We start from the raw sequence: 25,256 nt of genomic DNA on the forward strand, positions 1-25,256 counted from the left end.
TTCTGGGGCCGCGCGCGGAAGGTGGTAGGCCCGGGGGGGGGGGGGGGGGGGGAACGAGGCCGGCCCGCCGATCGGTATGCCCCGATCTCGGGCCAGACCCCATCGGAGGCCACGCCGGTGAAGGAGCCCCACCCCCACAGGCTGCCCCCCCCCCCCAGAGTTCCCGCCGGCAGCGAACAGGGGTGGACAGCGCCGGCGGGAACCTGTCGTGTCGTAGCGGCCGCTCGGCCCATCCAGGCCGGAGAATCGCCGCTCGCCGCTTCTCCGAGCGGCCCGGTGCGAATCGTGCACCGCTGGTTTCCGGGGGGTGGGAGAATCGCGTGCGGGATTCGGGGCGGCGTGGCGCGATTTGCGCGGCGCCCTGGCCGGCGCCCTGGCAATTCTCCCACCCGGCGTGGTGGGTGGGGGGGGGGGGGGAAAGAGAGAATAGTGCCCAAAGTTTCAAGTTGGTTCAAAATGGAGCTATAGTCAAGTGCACAACATTAGAAGACAAACTTCTGAGTTTGCTTCAGAGGTGATGTGGGGCGTCATTCTCCGACCCCTCAGCGGGTCGGAGAATGGCCGTTGGCCGCCATGAATCCCGCCCCCGCCAGTTGCCGAAGTCTCCGAAGGGAGAAACGTCGGCGGGGCGTTAATGGCGCCGCAGACGTCGGAGAATGGCACGGGTCTGCGCTAGGCAGCCGATTTTGGGCCTGCCGATATTCTCCCGTCCGGATGGGCCGAAGTCCCGTCGACGTGATGACCGGTCACGTCGACGTAAATCAAACCTCCTTTTAATCGGCGTCAACATGTGCTCCAGGTTCACGCCGACCAGCGTGGAGGTGGGTGACGGCCTGGGGGGTTGGCTCTGGGCAGGCGATGGCGTGGCCGCAGTCTGAATGTGTGGGGAGAGGTGTGTCTAGGGTTGTGTGTGTGCGCGCGCGGCCGGGGGCGTGGTTAGAGTGGGCTGGGCTCCGGGGGAGTGCCGGGAGGGGGGTCAGTGCCGGGGAGGGGGATGGGGGGTCCGTGCCGTGGAGGAGGATGGGGGGTCCGTGCCGTGGAGGAGGATGGGGGACCCGTGCCGGGGAGGAGGATGGGGGACCCGTGCCGGGGAGGAGGATGGGGTCCGTGCCGGGGAGGGGGATGGGGTGATCCGTACCGGGGAGGAGGATGGGGTCCAAGCCGGGGAGGAGGATGGGGGGCCCGTGCCAGGGAGGAGGATGGGGGGCCCGTGCCGGGGAGGAGGATGGGGGGCCCGTGCCGGGGAGGAGGATGGGGGGCCCGTGCCGGGGAGGAGGATGGGGGGCCCGTGCCGGGGAGGAGGAAGGGGGGCCCGTGCCGGGGAGGAGGAAGGGGGGCCCGTGCCAGGGAGGAGGATGGGGGGTGGGGGCCCGTGCCGGGGAGGAGGATGGGGTCCGTGCCGGGGAGGAGGATGGGGTCCGTGCCAGGGAGGAGGATGGGGAGGTCCGTGCCGGGGAGGAGGATGGGGGGCCCGTGCCGGGGAGGAGAATGGGGTCCGTGCTGGGGAGGGGGATCCGTGCCGGGGAGGAGGATGGGGTCAGTGCCAGGGAGGAGGATGGGGTCCGTGCCGGGGAGGAGGATGGGGGGCCCGTGCCGGGGAGGAGGATGGGGTCCGTGCCGGGGAGGAGGATGGGGGGGGGGGGGGTCCGTGCCGTGGAGGGGGCCGTGCCGAGGAGGAGGATGGGAGGCCCGTGCTGGGGAGGGGGGGTGCGAGGGCAAGTGAGTTGGTCCACCTGGCCAGGTGCCAGCCTCCAACAGTTGGAGCCAACTGGCTGGGGGGGAAGAGGGGGTGTGGGCAATGATGACATATCGTCGTTCCCCCCCCCCCCCCCCCACCCAGGCCGTCATGTTTTCCGATCATCCAGCGATGTTGGCCGCCGTGGCGGCAGCCGCTAATGTCTATGTTGCCCTGGATGAGGAGGAGGAGGCACGGGCTCCAGAGAGGCGGCGCAGGCTGCCGCAGAGGGGCAGGCGGCAGATGCCCAGGCTGGAGGGACACCTGACCGACAGGACGACGAGGGGGAGGAGGACGTCGCGGCCCCACGGCAACGGAGGCACTAGAGGGCGCCCCGTGTGTACCGGCCCCGGCAGTCATACCAGGACCTCACGGACCGGGAATGCAGGAGACGACTCCGGGTGAGGCGGGAAACGGTGGCACACATCTGCCACCTGCTGGCACACCTGTCACCGCGTGGCACTGGCGGGGGACACCCTCTCCCAGTGTCCGTCAAGGTTACGGTGGCCCTGAACTTTTATGCAACGGGCTCATTCCAGGCACCGAGTGGGGACCTGTCCGGCATATCGCAGACATCGGTGCATCCGGGCAGTGACAGACGCCCTATATGCCATGGCGCACTGCTACATCCACTTCCCTGTGGACCGGGCCAGCCAAGATGCCCGGGCCGTGGGCTTCTCTGCCGTGGCCGGGTTCCCCATGGTCCAGGGCGCGATTGATGGGATGCACGTCGCCGTGCGGCCACCTGCAGATAACAGGGCCGTGTTCACCAATAGGAAGGGGACCTATTTGATGAACGTACAGGTGGTCTGCGACCACCGCATGATGATCCTGCACGTCTGCGCCCGTTACCCGGACAGTGTACACGACTCATACGTATTGTCGCGGTCATCTATCACCGGCATGGACGAGGGACGCCATCCCCAGCTGAGGGACTGGTTGCTGGGCGACAGGGGCTACCCATTGCGATCGTGGCTGATGACGCCTATACGGAGGCCAAGCAATGAGGCGGAGAACCGCTACAATGATGCCCATGTAGCGACAAGGGGAGTGATAGAGAGGTGCTTTGGCGTGCTGAAGATGCGTTTCAGGTGCCTGGACCTCTCTGGGGGCGCCCTCCAGTATCGGTCAGATAGGGTCGGCCGCATCATTGTGGTGTGCTGCGTCCTACACAACATAGCCCAGCATAGGGGCGATGTGCCGCAGGCAGAGGAGGGCGGAGTGGAGGAGCAGCAGGAAGAGGCGCAGTCCCTCCCAGATGAGGGGGATGGGGGCAATGGTCAGGGCAGACGGGCTAGACACAGGCGGGTGGCTGTCCACCGTTACCGGCTGGCCCAGCGGGCACGGGACAGACTGATAGCCGCCCGCTTCACTGACTAGATGGGCATGGGAATTGGGTAGTATGGCCACAGACCGCATACCATGGCAACAGCCGACCACCCACACCCCCCACCCATCCACCCACCCAGCACCCTCACCCCCCCCTCCCCAACCCCACCCACCCCACCCGCATGCACACCACTCCCCCCATTTCAGATCCACCTGCGGCTCAACGGCCGGGCTCACACAGGTGCCGGTGGACGCGTGTCTATTGCAGGCCATGGAGGATGATGACAACCCGCCCTGCGATGAGCTCCTGGCTCCACATCGTCGGACTATGTCTGACCCATGGCCACAGTACCACCATCCACCAGGACCATCCCTGCATGCGGCTGTGACACTGCAGCGCACGGTCCCGTCCTCTGCCCGGGGGGGATGTTGATGGCGGCCCAGGGGGAAGGGGCAGACTCACCTGGGGCTGAGGTAAGACCACCCCTCACACACACACACTTGCACTCAACGTACATGACACCCCCGCATGCTTTGGACAGAGCACAAAGGCAGCTTCTGTAGGTGTAACATTGACTTTAATAACCAAAGGAGTTCATGCACGTGCCCTAGCCCCTAAAACTCATCTGTGCCCTGCACCCATGCCAACTTACTCAGTGTCTAATTGTTTGGCCTTACGGGCCCTTTGACTACGTCTACGTGATTCCCCAGACGGTACAGTAGAACTGGAGGTGGACTCTTGTGATTCCTGCCCTCTGACACGGGATCCCCTTGGCGGCCGTTTCCTGGGGCGTCCTGGCCTAGATAGGCCAGGCTGCGGCCCGGGCGACTGGGATGGAAGTCGCCAGCCTGTCCTGCCCGTTGCCCACCCGATGCACCTGGGACGGAAGGGGGGGGGGGAAAGCCGAGGTGTCGCGGTGTTCCGGGACCTCCCCTACAGGGGGACCCGGGACGGACCACAGCACCTCCTCCTCCCTCGGGGTGCCCGATGGCCCCCAGGCCTCTACATGGGTAGGGGATGCGAACGGACTGGCCATCCGACGCCCCTCCGACATCTGGCGCTGCCAGTCCTGGAGGCCCGTGCTGGTATCGACAGGGGTCTGCAGGTTTGCAGCCATGGAGCCCAGGGGATTGGCTAACCCTGTCTGTGACTGTGCGACGCCGGCTCGCACACGGCCAATGGCGCCGATGCCCTCAGCGATGGCCTGCAGAGACTGGGCTATGGCCTGCTGAGACTGGGCCATGGCCTGCAGAGACTGGGCCATGGCCTGCAGAGACTGGGCCATGGCGTTGAGCGCCTCTGCCATCTGGCACTGGCTCATGGCCTCCTGTGAGAGGGCAGCCATGTCCTGGGCCACAGACACCGCCTGCACGGAAAGCCCCAGGCCTCGCAAACCGTTCCCCATGTCTGACACCGTCGCACCCATTGCCTCCACCGCGGACGCCACCCGTGCAGTGTCGGCCTGGGTGGAACGTATGACCGGCACCACTCCCAGCTTCTGGACGCGGGTGGACTCCTCCACCTGCGACTGCAGCTGCCGCAAACCGGCCGTCACCCTCTTCGCTCGTCTCCGGGTCGGTGGTTGCATCAGATCTATGGGTGGGTGTAGTAACTCCAGGAACCCGGGATCCATCTGCGCGGCAGATGTTCGCTTGGGCTGGGCTGCCCTCCGACTGCCCGGCCCCTCTGCTGCCCCTACCTCCACTTGCTGTACCGGGACGGCTGTGTTGTGCGCACCAGTGAGTGTACCAGACGCCTCATCACTAAAGTGCCCAACCGAGGTGAGTGTTTCTGCGATGGTGGAGGGTGTTGGTGACAGCAGTGGCGGTGTCGTGCTCTTCGTCCCACTCTGAGTCCATGGCACTTTGGGGTGGGGGTTCGTCTCCACCCATCCACTCTGTGTCACTGTCCGGTATTTCGTCTTCCTGGGTAGTGCTGTCCCGGGTAGGGGTGTCCCGGGTAGGGGTGTCCTGGGTAGTGATGTCCTGGCTCGGCTGTGACGGGGGCCTGTGGCTGCCCCTCTCGTCGCTGGGTGGCACACACCTGCGTCGTCGCACCCGCACGTGACGGGGGCGTCGTCTCCCTGTTGCTCCAGGTCTCTCCGTCTCCAGTGGTCTCCAAGGGACATCCTGCGGGCGTCGCATGCCGGAGGGTCCGGGTCTCTCCGTCTCCCGTGGTGTGCGAGGGGCATCCTGCGGGCGTCGCATGCCGGAGGGTCCGGGTCTCTTCATCTCCCGTGGTGTGCGAGGGGCATCGTGCGGGCGTCGCATGCCGGAGGGTCCGGGTCTCTCCGTCTCCCGTGGTGTGCGAGGGGCATCCTGCGGGCGGTCTGCATCTGTGGGGATGGGTGCCTGGACGTTTGCTCCTGCGATACACAATGAAGCATGCATGGTTAGACACGCAGGCAGTGATCAGGTGATATGGGGGAGGGGGATATAGGGGAGGGGGGATATGGGGACGGGCTGTCGGTGGCTCACTTGCTTGTACACCCCCGACCTCTGCATCAGCAACCTCCCGGTCGTAAGGTCCGCCAGCCAGTTCCAGGGCCCTTTCCTCGTGTTCGGTCAGTGGCCTCTCATCAGCGGGGCCTCCTCCAGTCCTCACATGCTCCCTGGTGTTGTGTGCGCGTTTCTCCTGTGGCCGGGGGGGGGTGGCAGGGGTAAAAGGCAACAGTGTTAGACAGGTATATGAATGCACGCCATCGGTTGCGCGTGTATGGCAGAGGTTAAGGTTAGGGCTGGATTCACTTGGGGATATGGGGGACGGGGGGGAATATGGGGGATGGGGGACGGGGGGAATATGGGGGATATGGGGGATATGGGGGATGGGGGAGGGGGGATATGGGGAGGGGGATATGTGGAGGGGGGATATGGAGGATATAGGGGGGATATGGGGGATATAGGGGAGGGGGGATATGGGGGAGGGGGGGATGAGGGGGATATGGGGTAGGGGGGATATGGGGAGGGGGATATGGGGTAGGGGGGATATGGGGTAGGGGGGATATGGGGAGGGGGATATGGGGAGGGGGGGATGAGGGGGATATGGGGTAGGGGGATATGGGGGAGGGGGGGTAGGGGGGATATGGGGGATGGGGGATATGGGGGATATAGGGGAGGGGGGATATGGGGGAGGGGGGATATGGGGATATGGGGGAGGGGGGATATGGGGGAGGGGGGATGAGGGGGATATGGGGTAGGGGGATATGGGGAGGGGGATATGGGGAGGGGGATATGGGGTAGGGGGATATGGGGGAGGGGGGGATGAGGGGGATATGGGGTAGGGGGGATATGGGGGAGGGGGGGATATGGGGGAGGGGGGATATGGGGGATATAGGGGAGGGGGATATGGGGGAGGGGGAATATGGGGGATATAGGGGAGGGGGATAATGGGGATATAGGGGAGGGGGATATGGGGAGGGGGATATGGGGAGGGGGGATATGGGGGAGGAGGGGATATGGGGGAGGGGGGATATGGGGGAGGGGGGATATGGGGGAGGGGGGATATGGGGGAGGGGGGATACGGGGAGGGGGGATACGGGGAGGGGGGATACGGGGGAGGGGGGGATACGGGGGAGGGGGGGATACGGGGGAGGGGGGGATACGGGGGAGGGGGGATACGGGGGAGGGGGGATACGGGGAGGGGGGATATGGGGGAGGGGGGATATGGGGGAGGGGGGATATGGGGGAGGGGGGATATGGGGGAGGGGGGATATGGGGGAGGGGGGATATGGGGGAGGGGGGATATGGGGGAGGGGGGATATGGGGGAGGGGGGATATGGGGGAGGGGGGATATGGGGGAGGGGGGATATGGGGGAGGGGGGATATGGGGGAGGGGGGATATGGGGGAGGGGGGATATGGGGGAGGGGGGATGTGGGGGAGGGGGGATGTGGGGGAGGGGGAGATGTGGGGGAGGGGAGATGTGGGGGAGGGGAGATGTGGGGGAGCGGGTGTATGGGGGTGGGGGGGGATATGGGGGTGGGGGGGATATGGGGGAGAAAGGATATGGGGGAGGGGGGATATGGATAGCGGGCGGGGGGGGGGGGGAGGAGGCTCACCCTGCCTGCTCTGACGAGGTCGTTCACCTTCTTGTGGCACTGGGTGCCTGTCCGTGGTGTCAGGGCCACAGCGGTGACGGCCTCTGCCACCTCCACAGACGCCGGCTGTGGCGTGGGGCAACTCTACGGCCGTGCCCGGGATACAGGGCGTCCCTCCTCTGGTCCACTGCGTCCAGGAGCGCCTCCACATCCCGTGACTGTAACCTCGGGGCTGAGCGGCGGCCGGCCATCCGGTCGGGTGTTCCGGTCGGGTGGGGGGGAGCAGCGCGTCCTTATGAGCCGTCACGCCGTGCGGCGTGCATGACGCTGCACGGCGTGAACCACGTGAGCAAGCGCGGATCCCGTCACGTCGCTGCTAGCCCATTTCAGGCCGGAGACTTCGCGACGATTTTTGCGGTGTGACGCAGGTCGGATTTGCGCCGTTTTCTGCGCCGATCGGCGGACTTTGCGCCGATAACGGAGAATTTCGCCAGTGATGTGTAAAGATGCAATAAATCAAGAAAGTTCAAGTTCTTAAACCTTCTGTGCTGTGCCCAATCATGTCCAGAAGTTATTCACCTGCAGCCAAGAATGAATAATAATCTTTTAATGTAAACCTTTTTATTGTCACAAAGTAGGTTTACATTAACACTGCAATGAAGTTACTGTGAAAAGCCCCTAGTCGCCACATTCCGGCGCCTGCTTGGGTACACAGAGAGAGAATTCAGAATTCTCAGCCAGTACGGGAATTGAACCCGCACTGCTGACCTTGTTCTGCATTACAAACCAGCTGTCTAGCCGACTGAGCTAATCGAGCCCTGAATACTAGGTTCAGAGCCAAATCAATACACAACTGAATGGAAGTCTCCTAATCACGATGCATCAGTGAACTCACTTGAGGAGAGCTACAGGAGTAGCTGGAGCGAGGACTGGAAAAATGCAAACTGGTGCATTTTTGAGGCTAGAATTAAAGCAAAAAATCTTCTATATTATACCCAATTTGATTGTCCCTCTTCAGCTCTGAAGAGTCGTATGGATTTGAAACGTTAACTCGGATTCTCTCTCCACAGATGCTGCTAGACCTGCTGAGTTTACCCAGCATTTGTCTTTTTATTTGTGTTCCTCAGTCACCTGGCACCAAAGAATCTCCAGCATTGTTCACATCAAAGCGCAAAATGGCACCTTAAGTCACATTGAGAATGGTGATCAATTCAACAGGATAGGCAACCGTTTGTTTCACACTTCCATCCACGTTTGTGCTTGAACAAATGCTCATGGAATTTGAAAAAATGTTTAGGAGGTCTCTGATGAAGACAAGTTCACAGATCATCATAGAATTTACAGTGCAGAAGGAGGCTATTCGGCCCATCAAGTCTGCACTGGCTCTTGGAAAAAGCACCCTACCCAAGGTCAACACCTCCACCCTATCCCCATAACCCAGTAACCCCACCCAACACGAAGGGCAATTTTGGACACTAAGGGCAATTTATCATGGCCAATCCACCTAACCTGCACATCTTTGGACTGTGCGAGGAAGCCGGAGCACCCGGAGGAAACCCACGCACACACGGGGAGGAATGTGCAGACTCCGCACAGATAGTGACCCAAGCCGGAATCGAACCTGGGACCCTGCAGCTGTGAAGCAATTGTGCTACCCATGTTGATTCTAATAGAGGTAGTGAATCAACTATTGAGAGATGCAGATTTGTCGCAGAATAGGATATTCTCAGTCTTTTACAAACAAGCATCTGCATTCACTTAAGCAGCAGCTGAGATTTCTGATCCGTTCTGGAATTCCGCCACAAATCCATATTCACCAGATCCCATCGAAAACATGTTCCGCTGACACCCGTTGCCGGGGGCCATATGTGGCCCATCAGAGCGCGGCCCACAAGAGATTTTGTTGACTGTTGCCCAGGTGTAGAGTTACCATATTCCGCTGGTTTCCAGCTGTGTACACTTTTGCTATCGGCATGACAGAAGCGGGACGCACCTAAAGCAAGGTCTCACACATGAGGTGGGTGCTGATTACACAGCATTAACTGCGAGAGCGGTGCGCTCTCTCTGCTTCCAATCAAGTGTAAATATTTCCTTTGTTTTGACCACTTGAAGTTCATGACAGTTCTATTAATACAGGAGTGATTATGCATTTTCTATAACTTATGAAATATTCAGCATACATCAAATGTATTCAACCTTATTCTTGGGGTCATGGTTGGTGAACATACCCGATGTCAATCTTGTGGCTCAAGGAGATGAAGGTGGGTCACTCATGCGGCCCAGTCACTAGCCTAGGTTGCCCGTCACTGTGCTAAAATCTAAACAATACAAATGAATCTCAAGTAGGTTTTTTTTTTAAAAGCTATGTGATGGCGCAGAGGTTGCTCCGGAGCACTCTGGAAAATCCAGCTTGACACTACACTGGATTTATGCTGCACGCGGTCAACGTGCAGTTGCCAACCCTCCAGGATTGACCCAGTCTCCAGGCAGTGTAGCGTAACATCCAAGACATTGTGGGAAATAACTATGGAGAAAAGATTTTGCAGCATTTCCCCCCCCCCGCCCCCCCCCCCATTGGCTTTCTAAATTTCTGCTCATTAGTTAGTAAATATCATAAATGAGGTAAAATAGGTTGACAGTCAAAAATCTTCCGAGATGATAACTAATGTTAATGTTTTTATTATATTGTTATGACACACAGGGTGTTGTTTAATTAAATACTTAGAGCACTTATATAAAGAGACCATTGGTTAGCTAAGCTTTCTTTGGAGTTTTGTTCTGTGGCAGTGCCCGTTTAAGGACGGTCATTTGATCTATTAATTTTCGCATCTGTTTATTAAGCTCAAAAGGGAGACTGCTGGGACACCGGGGTGGGCAGGAAGAAACAGATATATTTAATGTTGCATTCTGCGGATAAACCAACTGTCAATAAAAGCCATTCGTGATTAGTTTCATACCTCAACTGGTTTGGAATAAGCAAGGAAGGAAGAGATTTTTTACTTTCACCTTGGGAAGGGGAGTGGAGGCTACAGTTGGATACAGGTGAATGAAACCTCCAAAAAACAATGTTCAGCGTCAGCAATTCGAGTCCAAATTAAAGTAGAAGGTTTTCCCTTCGGAGAGATCTCCCAAATCTTCAACTCTCTGTTCAGCCGGCCCCTGACCTTTGCTTAGTTTTGAAAGAACAACTAACTGTTTGGCAGAAATGTTCAAGCTGTGGAGTTAACACAGCTTAATCAACAATAAAGAAAATCCCCCTTCCCTTCTGACCCGCCACGGAGAACATTTTTTCATAGAAGCTTAGAAAGAGATTTTTGGATGCTGGTAAAACCAAAAGTATTTAAAAATTTGCCCCAGGACTTTGGTACAACTTAAAAGATGGACTTGATCTCATGTGAAAAATGCTCCACTACACAAAACCGTGCCACAAATGCTGACAGTTAACAGGGCTACACAAGAGAGTCTTATAGCCTGTCGATGAACTATTTAAAGCAAATACTAAGTTAACAATTTCAATATTTATTCATAACCGGTCGGTCACTGTCCATTGCAACCTCATTTAAGAGTCTCTGCTCTTCCTGCCAACAATGTTTCACAGGCCAACTCTTCTTGTTCCTCATTTGCAGCTGTAATAGTTCACCATAAAATCAAACATCAGGAGATCTGCACACGCTAAAAGCTCTGATGTTATTTCAATCATTTAGATACTCCTACTTATCTACTCGAAGAACAGATATTTCCCTGCTCCACCATCTCAATATCAAAAATAACAAGCAGTGCTTCATGCCATTAAATCACTTAATCGGCGTTCCTATCTCAAACACAAAGTGATGTGCATTTTTAACCAAACACACTTTTTTGAACCATTACAATTTCACCATGTTGTATTAGTAACCTTGAGATTATTTTCACAAGCTATTTGTCTGGAAGTTGGGAGCTTACCAAAGTAAAGGCGCAAAATTGTTACATAATTTTGCAATTGCACTCACTAGTACTTCTGTGGAAAATACGGTTAACTTTCTGGGGCTTTACCTATGAACTCTTTAACGCAGAAGGATTCTTTCTCACTCACCTCCCCAGGACTTCCGCCCATATATTTGCTTAACAAGTGTGGTCAAGTGTTAAGCAGCAGGAAACCGCAGTTCACGTGTTAATGGTAATGCAGCACTAACAAAGAAAACTCGGAAGGTGTAATGTCTTCAATGTTTTTCTACAAAGTCTCATTTTAAGCGCTACAAAAACACCGGCATATAAAAATAAACTCCACTGAGATTGCTTTTCACCATCGGCATTTACATTCCACTGCCTTCAAAATTTGCAAAGTGCAGGCTTTATACATTTCATAGTGATATACGAATTTGAAGGATTAAGGTAAAGGGACCAAACCATGTGCCATGTTGGCTCAGAAATTAGATTCACCTTGCAACAAACTAATAGAAACAACTGTGGATAATTTAAAGTGGGATTACTGTGCTAACACTTCCCAGGCAAAAGGCCAGTGATATGACAGTGAATAAGTGGGTAGGGAGGGCACAGATGCCATTAAAGAGACTGGCCCAGGACAGGATATATCATAGGTGGCAGTGTAGCATGAATTAGTAACACATCATAGCCTCAATTTATACTGATAAAATACCCGTAAGTCTCATCTGATTTAATATCACTCTTTTCAAATGTTCTGCCTCCTGGACACAATTCCTTTGGCCAATGGATTCCAACACTGGCCCCACTAATACAAACCTCTTGAGATGTGATCTTTTCGATGTATCCCTAGCAGTTAACAGTTCAAAAGCGAGTCATTCCTCTAAACTCTTGTGTAGTGTCTGATTCCCCACAAGTTTGTTTCAATTTAAATTGGTTTGTTTCAGTCTTTCTTGTCCCCAGTCCCCCACCGTCCCCAACTCCACAGCAAAGAGAAGACAATTTCAAGCATTTTTCATTTTTTTATGAAAATGTAATTCAAAAGAACATTTAAAAGGCCTCAGCCACCATATATACAGACGACACAGCTACATAGTCCTTCAATTCTCCAAACAGGATAGCTATTGGAGTTAGCTACTTTAAACAAAGGTGTTCCACTGTTTCTATTTTAGCACACATGTTCAAAGGGCCAGCAAAACAGTTTTTCTTCAAGTCCATGGAAGGTTTAGTAATTAATAAATATATACTAATTACACTACTTGGTATTTACAAGATGGAAACAAGCCCAACTGGTCCCTATCTGTACACATGGTCCATATGAGCCTTTTCAAGCCTTACTTCATTTCACTGTATCAATGTACCTGGTCTCCTCTCTGATGTATTTACCTAGCTTCCCTTACATATAATCAATGCTATTTACTTCCTCTGTCCAAGTTACACATTTGAATCAGTTTCTCCTGAATTCCTAACTGGATTTTGTTTAAGCCAATGACCCCTGGTTTGGGACTCCTCAAAAGTGGAAACATCTGTATATCTATCCTATTAAACCCTTTCACAATGTAGAAGACCTCTACAACTTTAACTCCACCTTGTCTTTTCCAGACTAAGGAGTCCCAATCTGTTATTATAACTCCTCAGGTGTGGTATCATTCTTGAAAATATTTCTTGCATCTTCTCCAGTACCTCGCTACCCTTCTTGTAGTACGGAGGGCAGAATCGCACTCCAAACATAGCCTGATGAATAGTTCTGTACAGGTTTAGCACAGCTTTCCTGTAATGTTTGTAAGTATTTATGCTTGAGCAACTACTTCTTGTAGTACGAAGGGCAGAATCGTACTCGAGTTTAGCACAGCTTTTCTGTAACGTTTGGAACTATTTATGCTTAAGCAACTACCTTTACAATCTAAATCACACAAGGCAATAGATCCAAACAAAATATATTAGTCTTACATTCATTGTTAGCCTCATTAAGTGTTCACGTACTTCAATGCTGAACATGCCTGTAGAACTTTCCCAAAAATTGCCCAGAAGATGTATCTACATCTGACTCAGAATAAATTCCAAGGGAGCATTTATGCAGAATTACCTCTGCCACCCCCACCCCTCCACAGAAAATGTGAAGACAACTGGGATGAATTTGTTCAAGTGAAACTGCAAGTAGCATCATCACATCCCTCACTCCCCACACACTCCACAAAACGCTCATCACAATAAAATCTTACGCTTGGTGTCATGTTACAGTCTGGAGCAGTACAGTTCCCACACTTCAACCAAGAGTGTTAGTACGAAACCATAGCTCAGATTCCTTGGGTGGGGGGGGTCACTCTCTGCGCAGCCATACAAAAAAAAAATTAAAACTTGCTGTTTAAAAATCACCAAATGGAGAAAAACAAGTGCTTGGATTTTCCTGCCCTTGATAAATTTACTAGTCCATTTTCCATCACGTTTAAAAACATCCAGTTTCTGCACCCACCAACTTTTTCTCAGTTTTTATTAGTGCCCACATTCAATATAATGGTTCATTAGTGTAGGTAGTTTGGTGGAATTACCAACCACCCACATTAGTTTGGAGAGCTGTGCAAACTTTCATTAGTGGCTGATTCGCTGCTACACGGAATATTTGTTGTAAAACTCGTCTCTCCTCTATCATTCCCGGGGGCACTCAGGTCTTCTTGTTGTGCAGGGCTGCAGCTCTGTAAAGTCACTGAATAATACTTTCTCCCCTTCACCTGCTCCATGTTGAAGCACCCCAACCCAGCCATAAATTATTTTAAAATAACTTCTCAGCAGTGGCCTGCACATACTTGGGATGTCTTTTACAGATGGAAAATTTTGATCAATTTTTTTAAATAAGTAAACTCAATTACAAAAGTAATTTAATTTAACTCACAAGTTTCTTCAAATCCACGGAACATGCGAGGTGATTTGACTCACGACTCCTTAAATCTGAAATTTGAAAAAATGTAAACATTCATTGAAATGGAATTGTACTCATCGTAAAAATAAAAGACCAAGACCATGACCTGCCTAGGTCTGCATTAAACACACAGCTTACCATAACACGAATTAAAATTTCAATCTGGTAGCAAACCAACCATTAAACCACAACCTTAAAGTTTCAGAGAGATGAACAACTTGATCTGCTTCTAAATCCGCGACGCCAGTTTTGCCACTTCTCGGCCTAACCCAGGCCTTCCAGGTGGTCAAAGCACTCTGGTAAAGGAAGGCAGGAGTTTCACCATGGCTTCCTTTCACTGCTGCCTTCGCTGGAGTTCAATTGAAGATTTTCCCACACTGTCCCTATCCTGCAGTCGTTTCTCCTGCTGCTTCTTCCAGTTGCTGGACTCTTCACCGGCTCTTCGTTTCATTGGGTTTTCTGCTACCACTGTGATCAGCATTTGGGTCTTCAAGAGGGCCGACATTGATCTGGACTTACAGATGTTGTTGGAGGCAAGGCAGTTGATAAACTCTGCACTGGATTCTTCCGCTCCGCCTGCCTCAAGATCACCAGGGGCGGGACGCTGATCAGGTGAAGGCCCATTGACCTCGGGCAGGAATTTCCGTCGCCAGGTGGAGAATCCCCCTCTTTACCTCTTAATGAACATTATACTAACTGTACACAACATACCAACTCACTGAGGGTTAGGGGTGATGCCATGGAGGGCTTTGAAAGCAAGAACGAGTATAACATTGATTTTAGGTAAGGGGCAGAAGATTTAGAGAATATTTATGCAGAAGCTTTTTCACCCAGAGGGTGGTGGGAACTGGAACTCAGTGCCTGAAGAGGTGGTGGACGTGGGAACCCTCACAACATTTAAGACGCATTTAGATGAGCACTTGTAATGCCAGAGGATACAAGGCAATGGACCAAATACTGAAATTAGAATAGATAGGTGTTTAACGGGCAGCACAGACATGGACCAAAGAGCCTCTTTTGGTGCTGTAAAACTCTATGACATTGCTTGACTGACAATCATTACAGGTCCGCAAGCACCGATAGGAATATTATGGGACCATATGGGAGGTCCTCCTATCTGAGAGTTTGGTGCTGAGTTTAATTATCGTATGTCCTACATTTCCCATGTATGGTACAATCTGCCTGGACTATACACAGAACGATACTTTTCACTATACCTCGGTACACGCGACAATAAATATAAATCTACAACTGGAGCACCTGGAGGAAACCCATGCAGACACAGGGAGAATAGGCAAACTCCACACAGACAGTCACCGAAGGCTGGAATTGAACCCAGGCCCCTGGTGCTGTGAGAGGGAGCAGTGCTATCAATTGTGCCACCCATACCTCCTGAGGTCCGCAGGATCACAAATACCAGCCTTCAGCCAATTCGACTCTCTCCTAACTGAGGTAATTAAAAGGTCGATTCAGGCTTACTGTTGAAGGCTGACTGGGACTTGCAATCAATCCCCAGTTCCTCAAGTGCTGAGGATGGAGGTGGACGGTGCAACTACCTGGAGGCAAACTGAGGGGCCAGTGTTCATGTCAGGCTTAGAGGCTCTCATTGCCCGCCTGTGTTCAGCTGGAGCCGCAGGGAATTGCCTGTGGAATAGATCCCTCTCCACATGCAGTCCTGGATGCAAATGTCTTTTTTCAATTTAGGTATTGAAAAGTTTGAGAGAGAGCACCTCAATTTTGGCCTCCTCTCCCTCAGTAACAACCATGGCATCGTCCTCCTTCTCCCACAGTCCAAACATGTGCAGGTTAGGTGGATTGGCTATGCTAAATTGCCCCTTAGTGTTAAGGGATGTACAGGTTAGGTGGGGTTACGGGCAATAGGGTGGGCTGGGCAGGGAAGTGGACTTGAATAGAGTGCTCTTGTGGAGAATCGATGCAGACTCGATGGGTTGAATGGCCTCCTCCTGAACTGTAGGGGTTCTATGATTTGATATTGATCAGTGCAATGACAGATGGAATTTAATCCCAATAAGTGTGAGGTGATACATTTTGGGAGGTCTAATAAGGGTGGGATATACGCAATGAATGGGAGGTCCCGAGGGAGTATTGAGCAACAAATAGACCTTGGTGTACAAGTCCATAGATCCCTGAAGGTAGCAGCACATGTAGATTGGGTGGTGAAGAAGGCTTATGGAATACTTGCCTTCGTTAGTTGGGGCTTAGAATATAGGGGCAAGTGATTGCACTAGCAGGGGTGCAGAGGAGATTCACCAGGATGTCACCTGGGATAGAAAGTTTCAGCTATGTGGAGACTGGATAGGCTGCATTTGTTTTTTCTGGAGCAGAAGAGGCCGAGGGGGGACTGATGGAGGTATACAAAATATGAGAGGCATCGATAGGGTAGATCATAAGAATCTTCCCTTGGCAGAGGTGTCTAAGGCCAGAAAGCTTAGGTTTAAGGTGAAGAGTAAGTGGTTTAGAGGGGTCCTGAAGAAATAGTTTTAACCATATGGAGCGTGCTGCTTGTGAAGGTGGTGGAGGCAGGTACTCGCGGAATATTTAAGAAGAATCTGGACAAGCACTTAAATTGCCACAGCATAGTAGGCTATGGATCAAGTACTGGTAAACAGGATTAGTATAGATTGGTATTTGAGGGTCAGCATAGATATGGTGGGCCAAAGGGCCTGTTTCTGTGCTGCACGACTCGATGACTGTAGTGCCTAGCAACAAGGCAGAGGTCAAAAAGATCAAACTCCAGCTGCAGAAATCTGAAGCAAAAGCTTAAAAGCATGGAGGGAAAGTAAAAACATTCATTTACTTAGAGAGCGAGAAAGAGAGACAGAGGCTGGTATTTAAATAGCCTCTTGCACGACCTCAAGATATCTGTAAATGCTCTGGAGCCAACTGAAAAGGAGTCGTGAATCATCAGCCAACAACATCTAAACTAACTTTAATTATCTAAGGTAAAAGCAAATGACTGCGGATGCTGTAAATTGAAGCAGACTAACACAGACCCCCGGACTGACTGTGGTACTGCGCCTCTTAGCCTTTCTACAAATGCAATTCCGTGAGTGCTCAGCGGTAACCTTTTTAGCATGTGCCACACTCAGATCCACTCCCCCATCTCGTCATCATTGGAAACCTCAAAAAGCAAGGTGCATCACCCAATCAACACCAGCTACTAATATTGAAAGGCAGAATACTGTTTAAATCTGAAATAAAAACAGAAAATGCTGGAAATACTCAGCAGTCTGTGGCAATTTCATCAGATTCCGGGCAATGGGTGGGTGGATCAAGGACCAAGGAAGGTCTGGGATTGGGTGGGAGTCAGGAGAGATTGAATGACAGAGGTTCGACTCCCGGCTTGGGTCACTGTCTGTGTGGAGTCTGCACGTTCTCCCCGTGTCTGCGTGGGTTTCCTCCGGGTGCTCTGGTTTCCTCCCACAAGTCCTGAAAGATGTGCTGTTGGGTAATTTGGACATTCCGAATTCTCCCTCTGTGAACCTGAACAGGCGCTGGAATGTGGTGACATGGAGCTTTTCACAGTAACTTCATTGTAAGCCAACTTGTGACAATAAAGATTATTATATTACAGGGCCAAAAATAATGGGGGGGGCGGGGCGGGGGGAGGAATTTTCCACCCCAGTTTTCAGCGGGTGGGAAAGCCGGGGGGGGGGGGGGGGCAGAGTCCCCAGACAGCTTTTGCAGCAGCAGGATTTCCTGTCTCTGCACCCCTGCCATTGCCGCAATGGCGTCCCCGGCATGGAAGTTCAGGAACTTCATTTGCATTCATTTGAAAAAAAATCAACAGGCATTGCTGCTACATTATCCCCTCCTGCAAGGAGTTCTCGCCACCCCACCCCCACTCCCGTCATCATGTCGGCAGATTTTACAACAGATCTGCATAAATGAAGGCCGGGCGAACTATCCCTGCCATGGGCGCACAGGTAAATACAGCCTCCAGGAGGGAGAGGGTCATGCCCGGGAAATACTCTGGCACTGCCTCCTGTGGAGGGTTGAGGGTTCCCTGGGGGAATGGGAGGGGGGGGGGTCCCCATGTCCATGGGGGAAAGAGGGGCTCCTTGTTCATTGGGGAGGGGATTCCTTGGGTGTTTCTACTTCCATTTTATTTTTATTTCTGCTTTCGTGTTTAGTGGCGCCACAATCTGTCAGATTGCTGGTGAGGCGGCTCATTCAGAGCTTGTCCCACCTGCATGACACCATGGGGTCTGGTACTCTATGTCCCCCCCCCCCGCCCCCCCAAAGTGTTTGACAAGCTGGAAAAGCGGCCAAGGGGCCTGCACCCTGCATTTCCCACCCGAGGCAACACTTAAAAAAGAATTGTCAAATTCCAGCAAATGATGATGGGATATGGAAAAGATAACTCGGTTTCACTTTCCACAGATGTGCCCAACGAGGATTTCCAGCATTTTCTCGTTTTTAATTCAGCCGCAAATATGTTGAACGCCCACTTCTAATGCCCGATTAAGCTGGGCTTCATTGAGCATTGGGAACCAAAATGTTATTCATGTGTGGGACGTGCTGACTGACGTGTTGCCTAGTCCATTTCATTTATCCCTGCCAACTGGTCACACCCTATCCAATAAATAATACCGACAAGATGCAGGGTCAGCAGTGCTCTCGTACAAGAGCATTGATGTTGAAGTAAACCCAAGCAGGAAGAGGTTAGCCACAAAAGCCATTGGAGGTGGGCAACTCCAGCAGGTCCAAAAATGAGTCACGAGCTGAACGTCGCATTCAAAAAACAAAAAATAAGAGTCAAAACTCTTCACAGTTTAGTGAGTCAAAAAAGACCAGGAGCAACGTACTGTAGATGGCGGACATCTGAAATAAAAAAATAGATAAATGCAGGAAATACAGAGCAGGTCTGGCAAGAAAGAGAGAGAGAGCATGAGAGGGTAGCGAAAGGTAACTAACACTTTGGAGAGGGGGGGGGGGGGGGGGGTATTTTCCACACGCCCCCATGGCCTGTTTCTCAGCGGTGGGTGGCAGCCCACTATTAGCAGGTGGGGGGGATTTTCTGGTCCCGCTGCTGTCAATGGGGTTTCCCACTGAATCCGCCCCCCTGCTGCCGGGAAACCCGCGGGTGTGCCATCGGCGGGGACGGAAGATCCCATCGGTGACAACGGCCCCGGAAATCCCCCCCCCCCCCCCCATTAAAGTTCGTCATACTCTGAAAGAGCATCATCAAGCTGAAACATTAACACTGTTTCCCACTCCGCAGATGCTATCTGACCAGCTGAGAGTTTCGAACATTTTCTGTTTCTTTTTCAAAAGCATCGGAATTTGATTCTAATGGAGTTCTGCACACTGACAGGTCCATAGAAACCCTACAGTGTAGAAAGAGACGATTCGGCCAGAGTCTGCAACCAACTTCTGAAAGAGCACCGTAGCTCGACCCAATCCTCCGCCCTAGCCCCATGACCCCCATTTAACTCACACAACTTTGGACTGTGGGAGGAAACCAGAGCACCCGGAGGAAACCGATGCAGACACGGGGAGAACGTGCAAAATCCACACAGTCACCCAAGGCCAGAATTGAACCCGGGTTCCTGGCGCTGAGAGGCAGCAGTGCTCAGCTCTGCGCCACATGCTGCAAGAATCTTATAATGATTATTCTCCAGGCTGTTCAAAAGCTTTGACAAAGAGTCATCCAGACTAGAAATGCTCGCTCCCTTTTCTCTCCACAGATGAGGGCAGACCTGCTGATATTGCCGTCCAGTATTTTCGGTTTTTGTTGCAGATTCCAGCATCCATAGTAATTTGTTGTTATTTTCAGAAGTTGGGTGGTTTTGAAATTCTAAGAAAAACGTCATCATTCACCTGCAAACCTGAATAAGAGAATGTTGTCAGCCTATTCTTGATTGAGCGAAGTTGTGGGTTAACAGGATGCTGTCTTTTCAGACAATTAAATCTCAAAGGGTGAATTTATACCACAGGTTGGCTATTCATGCAATGTAACCAGTTTCTGGAGTCCACAACAACGAGTTCGAATCTGGAGTCAGGACTCAAATACAATAAGTTTTCATTTAGATTCAGTACTAAGTAACACTGCTTCACTCCCGCCATGTAAATGTAACCATAGATTCTAGTCTCAAGGAATGATTGCTCCGTACTACCTTTTGATCTTAATGTTTAACAAAGTGTGAAAGTTTAACAAAGTGGGTAAGTGTAAAGAGACCAGGAGTAAATCAGAATAGAAAACTGCTTACATTCCTTCAGGAGAATGATCATTAGATAGTGTTATAACTTGCCTGCTTACCATTGGCTGGGGACAAATGACAATCCCACAATCCTGTGGGATTATGAGCTTCCCCAATGTGGGGGGTGGGGGGAGAAATCATTAGCAGACTCCCTGTATAAATAAAGCTGGCCAGTTTGGAACCAGCCAGGAAGGAGTGAGCAACAAGCAAAGTTGCTGCTGCTGTTGTATATATATATATACACACACACACACACATGTTATTGTAATTAAATGTTATTTCTTTGTATCCTTAAAACTCGTGCTGGATTCTTCGTGGCCCTCACAAAACTGGCGCCGAGGGTTAAAGTGAATAGCTGTCTACACTGCTGAAGCCACCTCCCTGGATTTTTGTTAGATGCAGGTTGGAAGTTGTTTTCTATTACACCATGCCTCTGTACGGACATTTGGTTGTTTTTGATGCTGCGCTGGAGAGCTGGAACCAGTACGCACAACGGATGCGTTACTATTTCCGGGCAAACATCACCGAAAACGAGCGCCAGGTGGTCATATTGCTCACCGCCTGCGAGCCGCATACATTTGGGGTGATTAAGAGCCTTACGTACCCAGCTACGCCGGACACAAAAACATTTGATGAACTTGTGAACTTAGTGGGGCAACATTTTAACCCAACCCAGTCCACGATAGTCCAACGTTACCGGTTTAATACCGCTGAGAGGACCCCAGGAGAATCCCTTGCCGACTTTCTATCCAGGCTACGCAGGATTGTGGAGTACTGTGACTATGGGGAGACCTTGTCAGAAATATTACGCGATGTTTGGTTTGCGGTATTAACAATGCGGCCACCCAGAGAAAGTTGTTAGCCCAGCCAACATTGACTTTTTAACAGTCTTGTCCCGAGAGAGCGCAGAACGAGGAGTGCAGGAGCTACAGGGAATGGAGGTGCATGCCTTGGGGCGGAACTGCTTCCATCCAAAAACGTCCCCCCCCGCACTCCTGCGGTTCCTTGGGCGAGGCGACGTCCGGATCGACGCCAGTGGCCGTCAGACATTCCTCCCCAAAGGGAGCCTTCTCCAGAACCAATGGAAAAGGAGCGATGTCTGTGTCAGACTTGTAGGCGCCGACCCCGTCGCAGGTCCTGGGGGCGCCAGAGGCACAGTCGTTCCGACCGAAACTGGGGCCAGCCCAGGGGCCGTACCTTCCATGTGGATGAACCTGTGGCGACTACTCCCGAGGACGTGGAGACGGAGGACGACTGCCTGCAGCTGCATTGTGTGGCAGCTTGTGTGGCGTTTCCCACTTATCGTGGTGCGCGGCCATGGGCCCAGCCTGTTGGGTCGGGACTGGTTGCGCCATTTGCGGTTGCAGTGGCAGCACATCCTCCAAACAGTTTCTGGAGGGTTGACTGAGGTGCTAGGACGATACCCAGATGTATTCCAGTCCGGTTTGGGGAAAATAAAAAGGGCCGTAGCCCGTATCCAAGTCGAACCAGGAGCCACGCCGCGCTATTTCCGAGCCGGCCCGGTGCCTTACGCCTTGCTCGAGAAGGTAGAAGGGGAGCTCACTCGTTTGGAGACTTTGGGTATTATCAGGCCCGTCCGTTTCGCTGACTGGGCAGCACCAATTATACCTGTAATCAAGCCAGATGCCACAGTTCGCTTGTGCGGCGACTATAAACTTAGTGAATACGACTTCCCGACTCGACCGATATCCAATGCCTCGCATAGAGGATCTCTACGTGAAGCTTGCAGGTGGACTCTCGTTCACAAAATTAGATATGAGTCACGCCTACCTACAGTTGGAGCTGGACCTTGCCTCCCGACCATATGTAATGATTAATACACACCGGGGCCTGTATGAATATACATGTTTGCCCTTTAAGTATCCTCTGCCTGCGCTATTGTTCAACGTGTTATGGAGGGCATTTTGAGGTTTACCGCGTGTTGCTGTCTACTTGGATGACGTTTTGATCACAGGGACGTCGGAGCAGGGACATTTGGAAAATCTGGAGGCTGTCCTTAGACGCTTTTTGGAGGCTGGAGTCCGTTTACGTCGCACAAAGTGCATCTTTCAGGCGAAGGAAGTAGTTTACCTGGGTTATCGGGTGGGCCGTGAAGGTTTGCACCCCATCGCAGAGAAGGTGCGTGCGATTCAACAGGCCCCCGCCCCGACTGACACTTTGCATCTTTGTTCTTTTCTCGGCCTCGTAAACTATTACGGGAAGTTCCTCCCCAATCTGGCAACTACGCTGGCCCCGTTGCACCTTCTGCTAAAGAAAAATCACTCCTGGGTTTGGGGTCAGCCGCAAGAAACCGCTTTCCGACAGGTAAAACAACAATTGTCGTCGTCTGGGTTACTAACCTACTATGATCCTGGAAAGCCTTTGCTCGTCACATGTGATGCATCCCCGTATGGTATTGGGGCCGTCCTGTCCCACAAGATCAGAACGGGGCCGAGCGACCGATAGCTTTCGCCTCCCGCACATTAACTGCAGCGGAAAAAAAGTACGCGCAGATCGAGAAGAAGGGCCTGGCAGTGGTCTTTGCAGTGAAACGTTTCCACCAGTATGTGTATGGCCGCCACTTCACTATCGTGACTGATCAGAAGCCTCTGCTGGGACCTTTCCGAGAGGATAAGCCAATACCGCCCATTGCTTCCGCACGGATCCAGCGCTGGGCTTTGTTGCTCACTGCATACGAGTATTCTCTGGAGCACAAACCAAGAACGCAGATAGCGAATGCCGACGCACTGAGCCGATTGCCTTAATCGACCGGCCCCATGTCGACCCCCACGACCGGTGAGGTGGTTGCAACCCTAAATTTTATGGACACCTTGCCTGTCACGGCATCACAGATCCGTGAGTGGACCCAGACGGAGCCAGTCCTGTCAAAGGTTCGGCACATAGTCCTGTATGGTGGGCAGCATAGACAGCTCCCAGGCGAGTTGCGGGCATTTTCCTCCAAGCTGTCAGAATTCTGCGTGGAAGACGGAATTCGCTTTTGGGGGTCATGTGTGATTGTCCCGGAAAAAGGACAGGACCTGATATTATCAGACTTGCACAATGGGCATCCAGGTGTGACCAAAATGAAAATGTTGGCCCGGAGTTATGTCTGGTGGCCAAGCCTCGACACCGACATTGAGAAGGTGGCCCAACACTGCTCCATTTGTCAGGAGCATCAGATGTTTCCATCGGCTGTGCCCCTACATCACTGGGAATGGCCAGGGCGGCCTTGGGTGCGCTTGCATGCGGATTTCGCCGGCCCTTTTCAAGGATCCATGTTCCTTTTATTAATCAACGCCCAATCTAAATGGCTAGAGGTGCATAAGATGGTAGGCACAACGTCCTGCGCAACAATTGAGAAGATGCGTTTGTCTTTCAGTCCGCATGGCCTCCCCGAGGTGCTGGTCACGAATAACTGCACTCCATTCACAAGTGAGGAGTTTGCGAGGTTCATGAAGATGAACGGCATACGCCATATCCGCACTGCCCCATACCACCCGGCTTCAAATGGGTTGGCGGAGAGCGCAGTGCAGACATTCAAACGAGGCCTAAAGAAGCAGTCTTCCGGGTCAATGGACACGAGACTGGCTCGCTTTTTGTTTTCATATCGGACCACCCCCCTGCGGTGACTGTGGTAGCTCCCAAACTCTCAGATAGGAGGACCTCCCATATGGTCCCATAATATTCCTATCGGTGCTTGCGGAAAAGAAATCATTAGCAGACTCCCTGTATAAATAACGCTGGCCAGTTTGGAACCAGCCAGGAAGGAGTGAGCAGCAAGCAAAGTTGCTGCTGCTGTTGTCTATATATATATGTTATTGTAAATAAATGTTATTTCTTTGTATCCTTAAAACCCGTGCTGGATTCTTCGTGGCCCTCACAAAAGATAGTTAACAAACAGCTAAGGAGGAGAAAAAAGGTAATCTGAAACATTTCAGAAATAAATATTCTCCAAACAAAGTGTAAACATAAAGTGAAATTAGAAGGGTCAAAGAACCCAATTGTGTCAGGAGGAAGCGAGGTTGGGATCCCAGCGAGGTCGTGATCCAGGTTGCGATGTCATGAGATTTCATGAGGCATTCAGAGCATCGCAAATATCGCAAGAGGCCTCATCACGTCACTGGGTCGGGCGCGACAAAGCCATTCAGTTGCACTCGTAGTCTTGAGGCTTAAACTAATTCATATCACAAAAAAGACTGCACAATGACAGTTCAACAGTAGACTATATTAGTTGAATCTTGCAATTTCTTAAATGGGAGAAACAATATTGTATTTTTATATTTAAAACTTCAAAAGGAAGCTTAAGGTTGCAGATTGCTATTTTGTTATTTTGACAAGATACTCTCCTTCATGCGCTTCACTGGCAAAGCGATCATTTGTCACCCATTACTAATTGCCCTGAACTGAATATTTCAGAGGCAGTTAAGAGTCAACCAAATTTTTGTAGGTCTGGAGTCACATGTCGGCCACACCAGTTAAAGGATGTCATATTTCCTTCGCTAAAGGACATTAATGAATCAGATGGGCCTTTACAACAATCGATGATAGCGTCATGATCACCATTACGGACACTAGCTTTATATTCCAGATTTATTCATGGAATTTAAATTCCACCAGCTGCTGCGATGGAATTTGAACCCATGTTCTGGATTAAGAGTCTATTATCACAATGCAACAATCTCTCTGCAATACTGAATCCACTAAGCCAAGTAAAGCCACTTAATGCTGCCAAAGACTGGGGTAAATTTGCAGTCCCACTTACCACGGAAATCGTCACGGGTGGGACAGACAATTTGACGGACCATTCAAAGGTCCGTTGACCTCGTGTGGGAATTTCCAGTCTCTGGTTGGGCACGACCAGAACATCTACAAATTTGAACAGAGATGCCGCAGCAAGCTGAGCATGGTGGATGCTTTTGAGAAGTTTCAATGTTGTGTTCGGTGTTCGATGTCTAGCAAGGAATCTACCAAACGACTCGAGACCTGTTCAAACCAGGATCTTCATTGAATCACAGGTGGTCAGATAACTATTTGTTACAGAGCAAGTTATCATGGAGTTTCTTTGTACCTCCCCTGGAACTACCCCAGTGCACGT

The 25,256-nt window shown here is 51.9% G+C and overlaps 1 protein-coding gene across 3 annotated transcripts in view; it reads right to left on the reverse strand.

Annotated features, from left to right (window-relative positions):
- LOC140429806 (tyrosine-protein kinase JAK2-like) overlaps positions 1 to 25,256 on the reverse strand; it is a 297,390-nt gene that overhangs the window by 202,688 nt on the left and 69,446 nt on the right. For 2 of the 3 annotated variants that reach the window (XM_072517255.1, XM_072517251.1), the window contains exon 2: positions 13,911 to 13,966. The exons of the other annotated variant lie outside the window; for it this stretch is intronic. In XM_072517255.1, the coding sequence (XP_072373356.1) occupies positions 13,911 to 13,935 (25 nt within the window). In that variant the 5' untranslated portion in view covers positions 13,936 to 13,966. The remainder of the gene's footprint in view (positions 1 to 13,910; positions 13,967 to 25,256) is intronic. 3 annotated transcript variants of the gene reach the window in all.

Source organism: Scyliorhinus torazame, chromosome 9 (assembly GCF_047496885.1).
Source record: "Scyliorhinus torazame isolate Kashiwa2021f chromosome 9, sScyTor2.1, whole genome shotgun sequence".
NCBI classification, from domain to species: domain Eukaryota; kingdom Metazoa; phylum Chordata; class Chondrichthyes; order Carcharhiniformes; family Scyliorhinidae; genus Scyliorhinus; species Scyliorhinus torazame.